This window comes from Lepidochelys kempii, chromosome 3 (genome assembly GCF_965140285.1).
Source record: "Lepidochelys kempii isolate rLepKem1 chromosome 3, rLepKem1.hap1, whole genome shotgun sequence".
Classification (NCBI taxonomy): Eukaryota; Metazoa; Chordata; order Testudines; family Cheloniidae; genus Lepidochelys; species Lepidochelys kempii.
The window spans coordinates 45,874,602-45,891,387 of NC_136382.1; the positions used below are offsets into that span (position 1 = coordinate 45,874,602).

A 16,786-nucleotide genomic window follows, 5' to 3' on the forward strand; every position below is an offset into this window, starting at 1 on the left:
TCTGTTCCTCTCTAGCTGAGGGGAGTTCCAGCTCAGATGCCGTGTCTTCAGCCTTGGCAGTCTGGAGCTCCAGCAGTTCTCTGGCAGGAGCCTGTAGCATACGTCCACACTTGTCCTCAGTCAGTCCAGCCTGGGCAGGGCTGCTACCTTTTATATCCTGCTTCCAGCTAGAGCATGCCCAGGAGGGGAAAGGGGCATGGCCTCTTCAGCCCACAATGTGTTGTCAATCCCAGGTGGGCCAGTGCGAGGTAGAGATACCCCGTCCCACAGCTACATATTATATTTCTTAAGGTTTTTAATCTTCTACTTTTAAATAAATATTTTATATAGGCCTGTCAAGCAATTAAAAAATTAATCGCTATTAATCTCTCAAAAAAATTAATCACGCGATTAAACAATTATAGAATACCATTTATTTCAATATTTTTGATGTTTTCTACATTTTCAAATCTATTGATTTCAATTACAACACAGAATACAAAATGTACACTGCTCACTTTATATTCTTATTACAAATATTTTCACAGTAAAAAACAAAAGAAATAGTATTTTTCAGTTCATCTAATACACATATTGTAGTGCAATCTCTTTATCATGAAAGTTGAATTTACATATGTAGAATTATGTACAAAAAAGCCTGTATTCAAAAATAAAACAATGTAAAACTTTAGAGCCTACAAGTCCACTCAGTCCTACTTCAGCTAATTGCTCAGACAAATGTTTGGTTACAATTTGCAGGAGATAATGTTGCCCGCTTTTTGTTTACAGTGTCACCTGAAAGTGAGAACAGGAGATTGCATGGCACTGTTGTAGCCGGTATCACAAGATATTTACATGCCAGGTGCGCTAATGATTCATATGTTCCTTCATGCTTTGGCTACCATTCCAGAGGACATGTGTCCATGTTGATGATGAGTTTTGCTTGGTAACGATCCAAAGTAGAACAGACCGACATATGTTCATTTTCATCATCTGAGTTAGATGCCACCAGCAGGTTGATTTTTCTTTTTTTTTTTTTTTTTTTTGGTGGTTTGGGTTCTGTAGTTTCCTCATCGTAGTGTTACTCTTTTAAGACTTCTGAAAGCATGCTCCACACCCCATCCCTCTCAGATTTTGGAAGGCACTTCAGATTCTTAAACCTTGGCTTGAGTGCTGTAGCTATTTTTAGAAATCTCACATTGGTACCTTCTTTGTATGTTGTCAAATCTGCTGTGAAAATGTTCTTAAAATGAACAATATGTACTGGGTCATCATCCGAGACGGCTATAACAGGAAATATATGGTAGCGTGCGGGTAAAACAGAACAGGAGACATACAATTCTCCCCTCAAGGAGTTCAGTCAAAAATTTTATTGCACTATTTTTTTTAACGAGCATTGTCGGCATGGATGCATATCCCCTGGAATGGTGGCCGAAGCATGAAGGGGCGTACGAATGTTTAGCATATCTGGCACGTAAATACCTTGCAACGCCAGCTACAAAAGTGCCATGCAAATGCCTGTTCTCATTCTCAAGTGATGTAAATAAAAAGCAGGCAGCAGTATCTCCTGTAAATGTAAACAAGCTTGTTTGTCTTCGCGAGTGGCTGAACAAGAAGTAGGACTGAGTGGACTTTTGTAGGCTCTAAAGTTTTACATTGTTTTGTTTTTGAGTGCAGTTATGTAACAAACAAAATTTACATTTGTAAGTTACACTTTCACAATAAAGAGATTTCACTACAGTACTTATATGAGGTGAATTGAAAAATACTGTTTCTTCTGTTTATCATTTTACAGTCCAAATATTTTTAATAAAAAATTAATAAGTGAGAACTGTACACTTTGTGTTCTGTGTTGTAGTAGGTTTCAGAGTAGCAAACATGTTAGTCTGTATTTGCAAAAAGAAAAGGAGTACTAGTGGCACCTTAGAGACTAATAAATTAACCAATTTATTAGTCTCTAAGGTGCCACTAGTACTCCTTTTCTTTTTGTGTTGTAATAGAAATCCATACATTTGAAAATGTAGAAAAACATCCACAAATATTTAATAAATTTCAATCGGTATTCTATTGTTTCACAGGGCGATTAATCGCGATTAATTTTTTAAATGGTGATTTAATTTTTTTGAGTTAATCGTGTGAGTTAAGTGCAACTAATCAACAGCACTAGTTTTATAGTTTTCTATACATAGAATCATGAATATCAGGGTTGGAAGGGACCTCAGGAGGTCATCTAGTCCAACCCCCTGCTTATCCCAGCCAGGGCTTTGTCAAGCCTGATCTTAAAAATATCTAAGGAAAGAGATTCCACCACCTCCCTAGATAACGCATTCCAGTATTTCACCACCCTCCTAGTGAAAAAGTTTTTCCTAATATCTACCCTAAACCTCCCCCACTGCAACTTGAGACCATTACTCCTTGTTCTGTCATCAGCTACCACTGAGAACGGTCTAGATCCATCCTCTTTGGAACCCCCTTTCAGGTAGTTGAAAGCAGCTATCAAATCCCCCCTCATTCTTCTCTTCTGCAGACTAAACAATCCCAGTTCCCTCAGCCTCTCCTCATAAGTCATGTGTTCCAGTTCCCTAATCATTTTTGTTGCCCTCCGCTGAACTCTTTCCAATTTTTCCACATCCTTCTTGTAGTGTGGGGCCCAAAACTGGACACAATACTCCAGATGAGGCCTCACCAATGTCAAATACAGGGGAACGATCACGTCTCTCAATCTGCTGGAAATGCCCCTACTTATGCCATTGGCCTTGTTGGCAACAAGGGCACACTGTTGACTCATATCCAGCTTCTCGTCCACTGTAACCCCAAGGTCCTTTTCTGCAGAACTGCTGCCTAGCCATTCGGTCCCTAGTCTGTAGCGGTGTATGGGATTCTTCCGTCCTAAGTGCAGGACTCTGCACTTGTCCTTGTTGAACCTCATCAGATTTCTTTTGGCCCAGTCCTCTTATTTGTCTAGGGCCCTCTGTATCCTATCCCTACCCTCCAGTGTATCTACCTCTCCTCCCAGTGGAGTGTCATCTGCAAACTTGCTGAGGGTGCAATCCACACCATCCTCCAGATCATTAATGAAGATACTGAACAAAACCGGCCCGAGGACCGACTTTTGGGGCACTCCACTTGATACCGGCTGCCAACTAGATATGGAGCCATTGATCACTACCCGTTGAGCCCGACAATCTAGCCAGGTTTCTATGCACCTTATCGTCCATTCATCCAGCCCATACTTCTATAACTTGCTGGCAAGAATACTGTGGGAAACTGTGTCAAAAGCTTTGCTAAAGTCAAGGAACAACACGTCCACTGCTTTCCCCTCATCCACAGAGCCAGTTATCTTGTCATAGAAGGCAGTTAGATTAGTCAGGCATGACTTTCCCTTGGTGAATCCATGCTGACTCTTCCTGATCACATTCCTCTCCTCTAAGTGCTTCAGAATTGATTCCTTGAGGACCTGCTCCATGATTTTTCCAGGGAGTGAGGTGAGGCTGAGTGGCCTGTAGTTCCCCGGATCCTCCTCCTTCCCTTTTTTAAAGATGGGCACTACATTAGCCTTTTTCCAGTCGTCCGGGACTTCCCCTGATCGCCATGAGTTTTCAAAGATAATGGCCAATGGCTTTGCAATCATATCCGCCAACTCCTTTAGCACTCTCAGATGCAGCGCATCCGGCCCCATGGACTTGTGCTCGTCCAGCTTTTCTAAATAGTCCCGAACTACTTCTTTCTTCACAGAGGGCTGGTCACCTCCTCCCCATGCTCTGCTGTCCAGTGCAGCAGCCTGGGAGCTGACCTTGTTCCTTGCCTGAATCCTGGTCTATGATTGGGGCCCATAGGCACAAATGTAATTCAAATAAAATATATATATAATAAACCAATAATGCTAAAGCTATGTAATGCTACTCTGCATTTAAAAGGACACTTTAATTTAAATTAAATCCCAATTTTAGCTTTTCCATATGAAAGGATTTTACCTGAAATGTAATATTAAGGTATATGCCTTCATGAATTAGTGAGAAATTTTATTATGTAAATATTACTCTGCAGTGCTGGAATTAAAATTTATCAGCTTTTTTCTGTTCTATGAGAACCAGAATGTGACACTCTAAAACCAAGTGAAACTTACTCATAACTTAGATGATAAAATTAAAATAGTAAGGCACAGACATTAAATAGAAGAAATGGTAGAACACTTAACTAGATTAAAACTGAAAAAATTTAAACACTAATAATGGATAAATGACACTTTTTTTGTTCTTAAATTACTTGCCATATTTTTGTCCTTTTAAGAAGTCATTTTTTAAAATGCTTGATAGAGAATTTGAAAGTTTTAGATTTTACTAATGAAGATTTTTTAAAAAAAAATCATTTGTACGATTCATTTTGCTTGGTCAAGTTTTAAATGCAGTTATATTCATGAATATTGATTTAGTACACTTTTGTATTTTATCCCCTAAAACAAATAGAAAATCAGCTTATTTTGGGGGAGTTGAATTTCGAATACCTGGGGCACTAAACTTTCTTTAACAAGACATTAACATTTTGAAATGAAAAATTGTGCAATGGCCTAGACTAGACTCTAGAAAATTAAATTGGCAATAATGACCTAGTTAAATCTTCAGTAATTAAACCTGCATTTATGAAAAGATTGATCAAAGAGTAAATATCTTAATCAGGCAAATTATCTTCTCAAAAGTGGTTTTGACAGCCCTGGAGACTGAAAGTTATTAAATCACAGAACAGATACAGCACAGGCAATGACAGTGCATGGTTCCTTTTGGCAGCCTCCCTATCAATGTGCTGTCTTCTTCTGGAGGGCCATATTTAGAGTAGTAGCTAGGCTCCATGCCCATTTAGTCCTCTTCCTGATGACAAGGCGCCAATTGCGTTTGGGGGTATGATTTGAAAATAGGTCTGAGACCGCCAATTTATTTTAAGTAGGCTAATGTACATTGACATATAAGGCAAAATTCAAACATCTGTGCTTTATAATCCCCAAATTTAGGTTTTGTGTGGATACAAAGAAATTCTGAATACTTTTCTAAATAAAAATGCCTTTGTGTGTTTTGAAAATCCAGATACTGTATCATTGTACCACTGTGCATGAGACTAGAAATTGAGAGGCTAAACCAGAGACATAGGAGGGTAAATGCACTGTCATAGTTCGAGTGAAATAGAAAAGTAAACACGACAAATGTTAATATGCAAATTATATTTTGAAAAGATTTCAATCATATTTGGTGGTACTTGGGTGAAAAGCTTTCCAAAACCTTTTTTTAGAATTTTTTTTTACCAGATTGCACCTTGCTTTCCCTGCTAGGTTCTAAACTTGTAATGCACTTGGTTTTTAGGTATTGAAAATAAAACTTCAGTATGTGAGGCTACAGATGGCTCTTGTGAAGTTTTTAATGAAAAGAGTAAGCCCAGTGGGGAATCAAAGAAAACTGGGAGAATCAAAAAGGTCAGTCTTCGTAGACACAATGGCAAGACCATTTTTTATATGTAATATATAATTTTAACATCTTTAAAAGATAACTGTCCTCAGTATGCAATGCAAAATGATCTATTGAATTTTGTCATTTTTTTGTTTATATTTTGGGTGAATATTGAATAGGAAGGCCTAGACGGCCTACTCTAGTGAGGCTTGACTATGTATGAACTACATCATGTGATTGTCAGTGTATTAGAATATGACTTGGAAACATGCCTTAAGTTTTTCTTTATTAGAGAACTACTAATTGTGATATTTTTAGCAGTTGTATTGTGAAGCATCCATTTAAACAAAGTGGGTTTCACTTCTATGTGATGTATAGTACTAAACAATTTATGGTTCAAGCAGGACTTGAATGTAAAACTTGGAAGATGAAGCATCACTATAGAACTACTGTCACTTAATCCTTCTAGTTTTTCACTTTTTAAAAACCTTGTTCTTGGTAAATGTAAAATTGATTAGCAGCAAATATAACTGGTAAAAGTAAATTAACACACTATGTACCAAATGGAAGAATGAAGATAAAGATGGCTGAAGTTTCTTGCAGACAAAATCACCCAGAGAGAATGCAGAGAGATGAAGTATAAATCAGCTAAAGTAGGATAGAAAGCTAGCTCATGTGTTTCAATGAATGTCTGTCTAAAGAATTTCAGAGATCTGCTGATCAAAAGATCTGTTTTCCTTCTACATTGAAATATTAAGTAGGTGCAATTATTAGAGAGCTTCCAAATTAAATGCCACTCTTGGTAGCAACTTGCTGGACTAGATAGACCAATGGTTGCTTTGGGTTGAAATTATGACTTTATGCTACTTGATTCTTTTAACTGTTCACATACAGATTCTCTTTAAAAAGAAAGAACAGACTTGCTGAAATCGCAGCTGTTGCTATATTTGAAGATTTCTGGTCCACTATTTTGAAGAATTTAGTCAGAACCATCTCATGATTTGCCACAAAAATATGACACTGTATTGCACCCCCAGAAAATATCACCATTCAATCTTTGTTAGGACTACTTACAATAGCAGTGATTGAGATTTTGTATCAGATTTGTTGTTACTGATTCATTCATCTTTAGTCTGTGTAAATTATTTACTACCACAAGTGTATACAATAGTTCCAATTTTATCTCATTGCTCTTATCTATTTTGGGAACCTTGTTTATCTTAACTTTTTTTTTGCTTGCTTAGTATTAAGCATATTACATAATGCAATATACAAGCAGTATAGCAGAATCCATCTCATCACAATACAAATTCAAAGGTTCTTTCAAAAGTTCATAAATTGCTATTGCTTCCAGTCTAATTGAACCCAAGAGTGGTTCTGCAGAATTCCAGTTGTATAAGGCTGTGTTTGATCTTGCTATTGTAGTTACAGGTACTCATTTTGAAATGTGATCTGCTCAAGTTATTATTTAACCTGTAAAAAACAGTCTGGGAAACAATATAATCTATAGTTAATTTTCCTTCAAAAGTTTTGTTTAGAATCAGGACTCCCATAAGAAGTATTTTGAATGATAATTGATTTTAATACATTCTCACAAGTGAAAAGGTTGTCATTATATTAACTGGGATTGAAGAATTGTGTCTCCAGCCCTTGCTCCTTCTCCATTAGTGTTGAACATCAATGATGCCTGTACTGTCTAGGTGAGATGTAGATCTCTGCAAAGTGCAGTATCTGTTGCTCCTTCCCACCCAGAACTCGAGAAGCCTGGGAGCTTCACCTATGAAAGCACCTGATGGAGAAGGCTATGAGGCCCCTCTCTGATCCGGGTCAGGAAGACCTCCCTATACATCAGCCTCAACTGACCAACAGCGCCCACCAAGTATGTGCCAACATCTAAGCCCCAAGACTCTTCTAGAGCTCCCCATGAGACTAGAGGGCACTCTCATGGGCATAAGGACAGATCCTCTTTGAGGACTGTCCATAAGAAACATGCTTCCCCCCCCACCCCCAAGCCACTTCAGGTCGGGTGGGACGTTACATTTTGACCTTAAAGAATTGGCTCCAGTGAAAACTCCCAGATTAGAAGGTAAAGCACGTAAAAAGAAAGATCAATCAGTCACCTTGGTATGAAAGCAAGAGGATAGGCGTTGGCTCATTCAGTCTGAGTGCTGGTCTGGACCCATCATCAGTAAAGCTTTGATCATCTAAAGACGGTCCAGCTGCCACAGGTGCACCAGGTTCTTCAGACTTGACTGCTGCACTCCCTATACTCCTGGAGAAATTCTATGCCAATAAATCTTAAAATTCTGCACACAATATTTCAAAGTTCTGCGTATTTTATTTGTCAAAATAACAATATAATCATGCCTCCCCCATGCAGATCCTGGCAGCAGTCTTCCCTTGCCGCTTCAGAGAAGCAACCATGGTACCGGGATCGGTGAGCGGAGCAGACTCTGACACTGGGGGAGAGCAGCAGGTGTCCACTGCAAAGAAGGCAGTCCCAGCCTCTTCCCCAATGGTACAATTGTTGCCAGATGAGGCAGTTGCAGGGCCTGGGCGGGCTAGCTCACCCGATGACTTCAAGGAGCACCAAGCAATGCTGTGAAGGATGGCCTTGAATTTGGGCTTGGAGGTGGAGGAAATGGTGGAGCAATTGGACAACCTATTCAATGTGTTTACGTCATCAACCCCCTCACAGATCGCATATCCTGTGCACAAAGGGGTTCTAAAGATAGCCAAGGCCTCTGGCAAACCCCATCCTCTATCCCCCCAACTTCCAAGTGGGCCTAAAAGAAATATTTTGTGCCTGCTAAAGGGTTTGAATATTTGTATACCTACCTGCCCCTGAGATCGCTGGTTCTGTGGCCAATGAAAGGAGCAGGCGAGTTCCACTCCCAAAAATAAAGATGGCAAGAGGTTGGACCTTTTCAGAAGGAAAGTTTATTCGATGGTCAGCCTTCAATTTAGTGTGTCTAACCATCAAGCCCCACTGGGCAGATACAACTTTAATTTTGTTAGACTCCCTAAACAAGTTTAAAGACTCCCTGCCTGAGGACCTGGGCCAGAGGTTTGCCACCATTTTGGAGGAGGATACCACTGTGGCGAGGAGCTCCCTCCGGATGGCCTGGGATGCAGCCAATTTGGCAGCATTTCAAAAATGGGTCTTTGGCCCCCTTTCATTTCTGAATTAAGAAATAGCAGGAGTAGAACCCTTTTCCCCTCATGTCCCGAGGGACCTCCTCCGCTTCCAGCCATAGGTGGTTTTCCACTTCTTGAATGAGGAGTTGCTCGTGGGAAGTGTCCCTGAAGAGGACACTGGGAAAGGAGGGAAGGCCGAAAATTACAGGGTGTTGCCCAGAGATATTATGTCAAGCACCCAGCAGTTTGAGGTTACTCGCAACCAAGCAGACCGGAAGGTGGCTGAGGAATGACTAGGGTGCTGGATCCTGAGGCATGCTTGGGCGCCATCCTTGAGCGCACCCTCAAAACTAGTGCTCTGATCCCCTTGGTCTTTTGAGGAGCTCAGCTGGACAGGTGAACGGGAAGTAGGGGGCAACGGTGACAGCTGAATGCCATGACTTCATCTCTTTTCTTAGAGGAGCCCTGCCGGGGAGGCCAAGGCCTAGAAGATGGGGGTGGCCTGAACTGTCTCCTCGCTGATTGCAGTGTATGCAAACCTAGTGAGTGGAGGGTAGCTTGAGTGTCCTTGAGTCCATGCAGCCTCGCAGCCATTTGCTCCAAGAAGAGCCCACTCCCATCAAAGGGAAGATCCTGGATGGAGGACTGCATTTCCTGGGACAGACCCGAAGATTGAAGCCAGGAACTCAGCCCCATCACCCTTTGTGGCCCTGTCGCTGATTGTGGTTTCCAGTGCCTTGGACCTTGGCTGGGGGGCCCACCAGAGCAATCTCAGCACTCAAGGCTGTTGGTCCCAAGACAATCGTTTGGCCTGCCAGGCTTTTCTGCCTTACCTGAAGGGCAAGGTGGTGCAGGTCCTGATGGACAAGGCCAGAATGTTTTACATTAGCAGGTAAGGCAGAGTCCGGTCGTCAGCTCTTCGTCAAGAAGCTCTCTGTCTGAGATTTCTGTATGCAGCATGCCATTCATCTCATGGCTGCACGCTTCCCCGGAGCCAGGAACATGGTGGCAGATTGCCACAGCACGACTTTCTCATTTTGCCACGAGTGATCTCTCCAACCGGAGGTGGTCAGCGTGATCTTCCGAAGGTGGGGGACTCCCTGGATGGACTTGTTCACTTCTTGGCAGAACAGAAAGTGCTACATATTCTTCTTGATTTGGGGGATTGATGGGGCTTCCTATCAGACGCCTTTTTGCTCCCATAGTTGTGGGCTCTAATGTACGCCTTCCCAAGGGTGCCATTAATCCATAAGTTCCTTGTGAAGGTCAAACAGGACAAGGCGAAGGTTGTCCTAATAACCCCGGTTTGGCCTCATCAATGCTGGTTCGGCATGCTGCTGGACCTCTCTGTGGCCACCCCACTGCGACTGCCACTCTGGATGGATCTACTGTTTCGGAACCACAGCACTCCTTTGCACCCGAACTTGGCAGTGCTGCACCTGATGGCTTGGCTGCTGCATGGCTAAACGCACAAGAGTAGCCCCAATCCCAGATCCTGTAGGGCTGGGTGGGGCCCTGGACTCTGTGGGGCCGGCTTAGCCAGCAGTCCCAATCCCAGACCCCCACCGGGCTGGGCAGCCTGGACCCCGCTGTGCAGGGCAGCCAGGAACCCAGTCCCCACCGTGCAGCCCGGCGGTCTTTAGCACACAGTTGGGCCGTAGCTGTGTGTTAATTGGGCCATGGGTTGAGAACCGCGGGACTAGATGATCTCAGTGGATCCTTCTGGCCTTATCTGTGAATCTATAAATTTCAGAAATACTATAGGTATAGTATATAGCAGGGGCTCTCAACCTTTTTCTTTTTGAGTCCACCCCCCCACTCTCCAACATGCTATAAAAACTCCCCGGCCCACCTGTGCCACAGTAACTGGTTTTCTGCATATAAAAGCCAAGGCCAGCGTTAAAGGGTAGCAAGCAGGGCAGTTGCTTGGGGCTGTGTGTGCCAGAGGCGCCCCTGCTAAACTACATTGCTCAGGCTTTGGCTGCAGCCCTGGGTGGTGGGCCTCCGGGCCCTGGACTTCAGCCCCGTGCGGTGGGCTTTCAGCTTTCTGCCTGGGCCCCAGGGAGTTTAATGCTGGCCCTGCTTGATGGCCTCCCTCAAACCTGCTTGTGGCCCCCTACGGGGCCCCGGAGCCCTGGTTGAGAATCACTGGTCTTTAGAGTATCCCATTCCCAGCAAATTTCCTGTATACAATCGTCTTACCGCTGTTTACCACTTTCAGATATTAATACACTTGTTTGCTTTTTTACCATCTATCCCAGGGTGTCTTACACCTTTTACAGAGGGGGCAAATTCCTTACTTTGTCTCCTGGACCATAAATATAAACTTACAGGCTACATTAGTATCCTTAATTTACAGTAGAACTCACACTGATAATCAATCAGTGGAGGCTTGCACAAAGGTAAAATATAGCTTCTATGGCAAACAACTGAAAGTTTAGTTACTGTTGTTGGGTACCTAATTGTTATTTTGAGGTTGTCATTATCATGCCAGAAAACCAAAGCAATTCAGTGGGCTGCAGCTGCCTTGTTGATGAGTCAGTATAAAACTGAATCTGTTCCCCTTTTGGCATGAAAATCACCAAGAGGAAAAGCCACTGCTGATGAGATCCTCCCATTTGGGATATTTAACTTTTGGAAAATGACTTTTGCAAGCTAACTGATATCTGGCATAATTCTGTATGTCGGAAACAGTCTAGTTTACGGAACTGCATTTTAAATTATATCCATACAGCTCTTGAAGATCGTTGTAAATCTCTCTGAACAACAGATTTCCTTTTTCCATTTCATTAGCAATTGACATAATTTTTTGTATTAGTAATATAACTCTTTTATTAAGTGAATTAGTTTGTATGTTTGTCTTTATACGTTTAAATTAACCACTTCTTTATGGATGCATACTGTAGGTTGAAGAGAATCTGTTAAGATTTATTTTACCTCTTTTGTATATTAGACTTATTTAAATAGTTGTGCCTTTCTTCATTACAGAAAACATAAAACGTGCTTGAAGCTGCAGATTCATTAGCTTTGAAATCAGTGGCAGTTTTGCCTCAGTGCAAACTGCAACATTTGACTGATAGCTTTTTAACACAAGGTGTGCTGCCATCGTTGGGGATGGGTGAAGAAATATTAATATTCATGGGGGTGCAAACGCCAACAAAGACAGAAACTGACTTTTAAAGCTGAAACTGTTGACACGCACAAACTGTGGCTTTAAGTAACTTCATTGGCACTTATGTCAGCTTTTAAATTTTATTTTTTATATTTAAAAAGCAAATTCCTATAGTGGTGGTGGTGTATTAACTGAAAACCAACAAACTATCAAGTTAAACAACAAGCCAGTTGGGGAGGCAAGCAGATTCATCTGTCAAGGGACCAGGAAACTAAACCTCCTACATTTACAATTAGAGTAATGGATGCAGGTGGTTTTTTTCTGTATGTGTCCAGTCATAGTTGTGCTAACTTTTTAATTGAAATTGTTGCTGTAGGAGATAAAACTTCTGTGACAGGTTTGGTCACAGAGACCCCCTTGGGACTGTCACCTGACGTGCTGGAATAGCCTCTGAGCTCATTTTCCCTGCCTGCTTGGGACTCCAGAACCCTGCCCTGTTGAGCCAGACACGCTATCTCCAGCACCCAGACACCCAGTTCCCAATGGGATCCAAACCCCAAATAAATCCATTTTACTCTGTATAAAGCTTATACAGGGTAAACTCATAAATTGTCCGCCCTCTATAACCTTGTTAGAGAGATATGCACAGCTGTTTGCTCCCCCAGGTATTAATCACTTATTCTGGGTTAATTAATAAACAAAAGTAATTTTATTAAGTATAAAAAGTAGGATTTAAGTGGTTTCATGTAATAACAGACAGAACAAAGTCAGTCACCAAGGAAAATAAAGCAAAAACACGCAAGTCTAAGCCTAATACATTAAGAAACTGAATACAGGTAAATCTCGCCCTCAGAGATGTTCCAATAAGCTTCTTTCACAGACTAGACTCCTTCCTAGTCTGGACCCAATCCTTTCCCTGGTACAGTCCTTGTTAGTTCCAGCTCAATGGTAACTAGGGGATTTCTCATGACTGCAGCCCCCTTTGTTCTGTTCCACCCCCTTTTATAGCTTTGGCACAAGGGGGGAATCTTTAGTCTCCCTGGGTCCTCACCCCTCCTTCTAAATGGAAAAGCACCAGGTTTAAGATGGATTCCAGCATCAGGTGACATGTTCACATGTCCTGTGAGACTCCAGCTCCCATTCTTCCAAGGCTGGCTCACACTACCCAGGAAGGTTTGCAAGTAAACAGAGGTCATTTACAGGTCATTGATTCTGAAGCACCCTTCATGACTTCCACTTAATGGATTTACATCAGTAATACAAGTTTATATCTTATTTTCCTAACTTCAGACATAGATATAATACATGCAAGCAAATAGGATAAACACACTCAGTAGATCATAAGCTTTGTAATGATACCTTACAAGAGACCTTTTGCATAAAGCATATTCCAGTTAAATTATATTCACACTCATAAGCATATTTCCATAAAACATTATGGATTGCAATGTCACAACTGCTCCGAATTAACTTTGAAAAAACTTTTTTCACATTGCTCAATGTTTTAATAAAAAGTAAAGTGTGCAAGATCTGCCTCCAGATCATTTGGAGAGATGAGCATACATTAGTCAGTATTTGGTATTTTTACAGGATTAAAATTAGATTCAGAGCAGTTTTAAAAATGTTTGACCTCTACTGTGTCTCTTTTCCAAACTTTCTCTTTTTTTATTTCATCCTCTTTTTCTCCTTTTTTCCAATAGTAGTCCATGGTGTATATTTTTCCAAATTGTCATCTTTGTGTGTTTCTTGTTTTCTACTCTCTCCCTTCGCCTGTTATCTTTGGCATTCTCTGTTGTCTTCTTTCTTCTGCCTCTAAAATCTCCCTTTCCTGAACTTCTTTTCTGACTTAAACAATTTAATCTCTCCCTGTCTAACTCTTCTTACATAAGAACAGCCATACTAGGTCAGACCAAAGGTCCATCTAGCCCAGTATACTGGGGGGACGGCGGGGGTGTTGAAGGTGGGATATTGGGATTCCTACCAGAATGCTGACTCTAGGGTCTGCAGGGGGTTTCCTCTTTCTTGTTCATCTCATGTCTTTAATTTGAAGCCATTCTCCCTGCCTTTGTAAAAGTATCTGGCTGTTGGAAAGGAGAGAAGATTTTCTCCTTCCCACTCCAAATTTCCCTGGCTTTTATGAGGGTGTGGAGCCTCTGTCGCTACTCGAGTCTCCTAGGTACTGTGATGGGAATTTTATGGTGCTGGTCTACCTTTCCATCTTTCTAGGAGGGAGGGATGCTACTCTGCTCTCACCCTTCTTTGTTTGTGGGTTGGCTGTCTAAGGGAATAACTCCAGTGCCTGTATTTGCTGTTAATCATAGCCAGGCAATTGTGTATTCTGAAACTGCAGAACTTGCCATGGAATTCTCCCCTTGCTGTAGAATTGTGCTCCGGGATTTGTTTTCATTTTAAAAGAACAGTTGTTTTTAGTCGTCGTTGTTGCAAAGGGAACACGGAAAATCTGAGCAGACTGTAAACTATTGCAGTGATGCCACCCACAGTGTGAAGACAGTCTGAAATAATAGCTCTTTGGCACTCCCTCAATCACAGGGAGGCCCCTTGGACTTTGCTGTTCTGTGGCCATGGAATTTCATTCTTCCAAAGTGCAACAGAATCAATATTTTTGCAGTGAAATTTGCCATTTTGTTGCAGCCAACACATGACATTTAGTTTTGTCTCCCTGTCTTGTCAGCACCTGTCTGTCACTTCCACTGATCTCTAGTGTCCCATGAGGAGTTAATTAAATTACAGTGCATATACCTTTAACTGCTGCATGGAGCTAGGAAGAAGAGCCAAGAATCTAAGTCTGGTATTCAGTTTGTAGGCAGGGGACAGAAAACCCAGAAATGTAGGCTGGCAAGCTGGGCAATTTTAGAGGTCCAGCAAGTAGAGCAGGGTTGTCTGGAGAGTATAGCAACAACAATTCCTTAACTTTAAAAACCACTGTGAATAACTGATGAATGTTGTCAGTGGGTGTTATCAATTGTGAGACAGTCATGCATTTATGTGTGGGAAGGTGAGGGATTGGGAATGAAAGGTGTTTCATGGTGATGCAATAAATGCCCTGGATTTTGATGTCCTTGTGCTCTGAAATATGGGACCCTGATCATAGTTTTCCTAAGCTACACAGAGTGAAATTGACCTGATTCTTGCCCGTTTCATTGCAATCCACATGGTTCTGTGTTATGGACCTGGTTATTGAAGTACCTGATTTCTAAAATGCAACAGTGAACACTGAAAGTATGTCCCTTAGTTCTGAGCCACTGGCAGAGGCCTGGGAGCTGGTAAGGCAAGCACATGACCTAGAAGAGATGGAGTAGGGCATCCCTAAACAAATGGAATATTGTTCTTTCACTCTGTTTTGCTTTTAACTGGACTTGACAAATCCAAACTAGTTATCTAGTGTGTGATCACCACTAGGAATGATTCCCCGGCCAAACCCTTGGCAGGATGAATATCTGAGTAACCTGTCTGAGCACCAAATATGGAAAGTTCAGTTTTTACCTGGCTTTCTCATCTGGTTGAGTAGATGAAAAGCACTTGTGGTCCTATTTCCTTTGTCACTGAAATAATTCCACTCTCTGTTATGGTTTTCTCCAGGTTTAGTGGTACAGCCAGTAGGGGAATATTTGGACAAAGTAGTGCATATTAAATAGGTGGCATATGTTGCTTGGACAAATTCTACTTGGCCTGTGAGGATGAGACACCTAACTTCCTCAGACCTTACGTCCAGAACTTAGCCAGGAACAAATGTAAAATATTATTGTTCCAAGTAAATTTTTATCATGGATGCATTTTGTTTAGCAGTAAGAGAACAAATTTGGAGGTTGGGTGTGTCTCTCTGCAGAATAGGTCAGTTAACATACAGGAAATATCACATTGTTTTTAAGTATTGGCAGGATTTATAAATGCTGTTTCCTTTGAGAGGTATTGAAATACATGTTTTATATTTCATGTGACTTGGAAAAAAATATGCTTGTTGGCAGACTCTAAAATGAAATATTTAATGCAACTGTATTTATGAGAAAGACTTAAAGAAAAAGCAGAAATCATGTAAAGGTCCTATAGGTGTCTAATTTATAACACAGCATGCCTTCCAGACTTTGTGTCATTTGGGAAAAATGTGTTCTGTTTTAGAATACAAATGTGAAGGTCTTTAGGCATCACAGATGAATGATAAATAAAAAGGGTCGGTTTGCCTACTGCCACCTTTTCCAGTGTTTTATTAACAATAATTCTGGTATAAAAGTGCATTAGAAACTCAGTGATGCTCCCCAGATGGTTTTTTTTACCATTTAGAAAAGAAACTGCTAATTCAGAACATGTTTTATGATAAAAGCACAATGTAAAATAAACCAGACACAAATAGTGTAGATAGTGTATATAAAGGGGGAAAAGGGAGTAAAAGCAATTAATTTAAAAAATGTAGAACTAAAAATTAAAACACATAGTTTGGCTCAGTTTTCTACTGGCCAGCCATATTAAAACACATTGATTGTCCTATTGAAGCAATAGGACACATCTGCTTAATAGATGACACCTAGCTTACAGAAATGTGCACTTCTGAATGAAGAGGGAATAACTGTTCATTGGGAGTGAAATTCACCCCAGTTCGTAGTTTGCATATGGACTTCTGGGTGAATTTGGTGTTTCTTAAGCCTCATGGTAGACATTTTAAAAGAGAAGCTACTGACGGAGCATTCACACAGGCTAGTCGCTGTATCCATTTTGCGTGCTCCAGAGGCTCTCTGATGGCCCCACAAGGCTGTCTTTAAAGGGAGTGGTGTCAGGACAGGCTGAAGGATCCACAGTTGTGTGGACCCAGCAGTTTTTACACCCTGAGAATGTGCTCTGTAGGCTGCATCCAATATCTCAGTTTATAGGCTTGAGAAGCAGCTGCATGAGGGCTGTACTAGAACTCTGTGTATTGACCTTCAGTTAAGCAGCTTTTGTGGTAGATTTGAGGTAACATATCTTTGAATGCAAGTTCAGGAAAGTTGGGAACCTGACTGTTAATACTAGTATATTCCAAAGTATTGAGTTCGTGCTGAGGCAACCCACAGTAATATAAGTACATAGGATGAGATTTGCCACCCAGGCGGAGGGAATTGGATGGGAAACT

The 16,786-nt window shown here is 41.4% G+C and overlaps 1 protein-coding gene across 8 annotated transcripts in view; it reads left to right on the forward strand.

Annotated features, from left to right (window-relative positions):
• The window catches only part of MCPH1 (microcephalin 1), a 231,812-nt gene that overhangs the window by 38,837 nt on the left and 176,189 nt on the right, over positions 1–16,786 (forward strand). For 6 of the 8 annotated variants that reach the window (XM_073336219.1, XM_073336231.1, XM_078852081.1 and 3 more), the window contains one exon: positions 5,331–5,440. In XM_073336219.1, coding sequence (XP_073192320.1) covers positions 5,331–5,440 — 110 coding nt within the window. Of the gene's footprint in view, positions 1–5,330; positions 5,441–7,166; positions 7,949–16,786 lie in introns of those variants that run through there. The other 2 variants (XR_012157943.2, XM_073336230.2) reach the window with 2 other exon arrangements.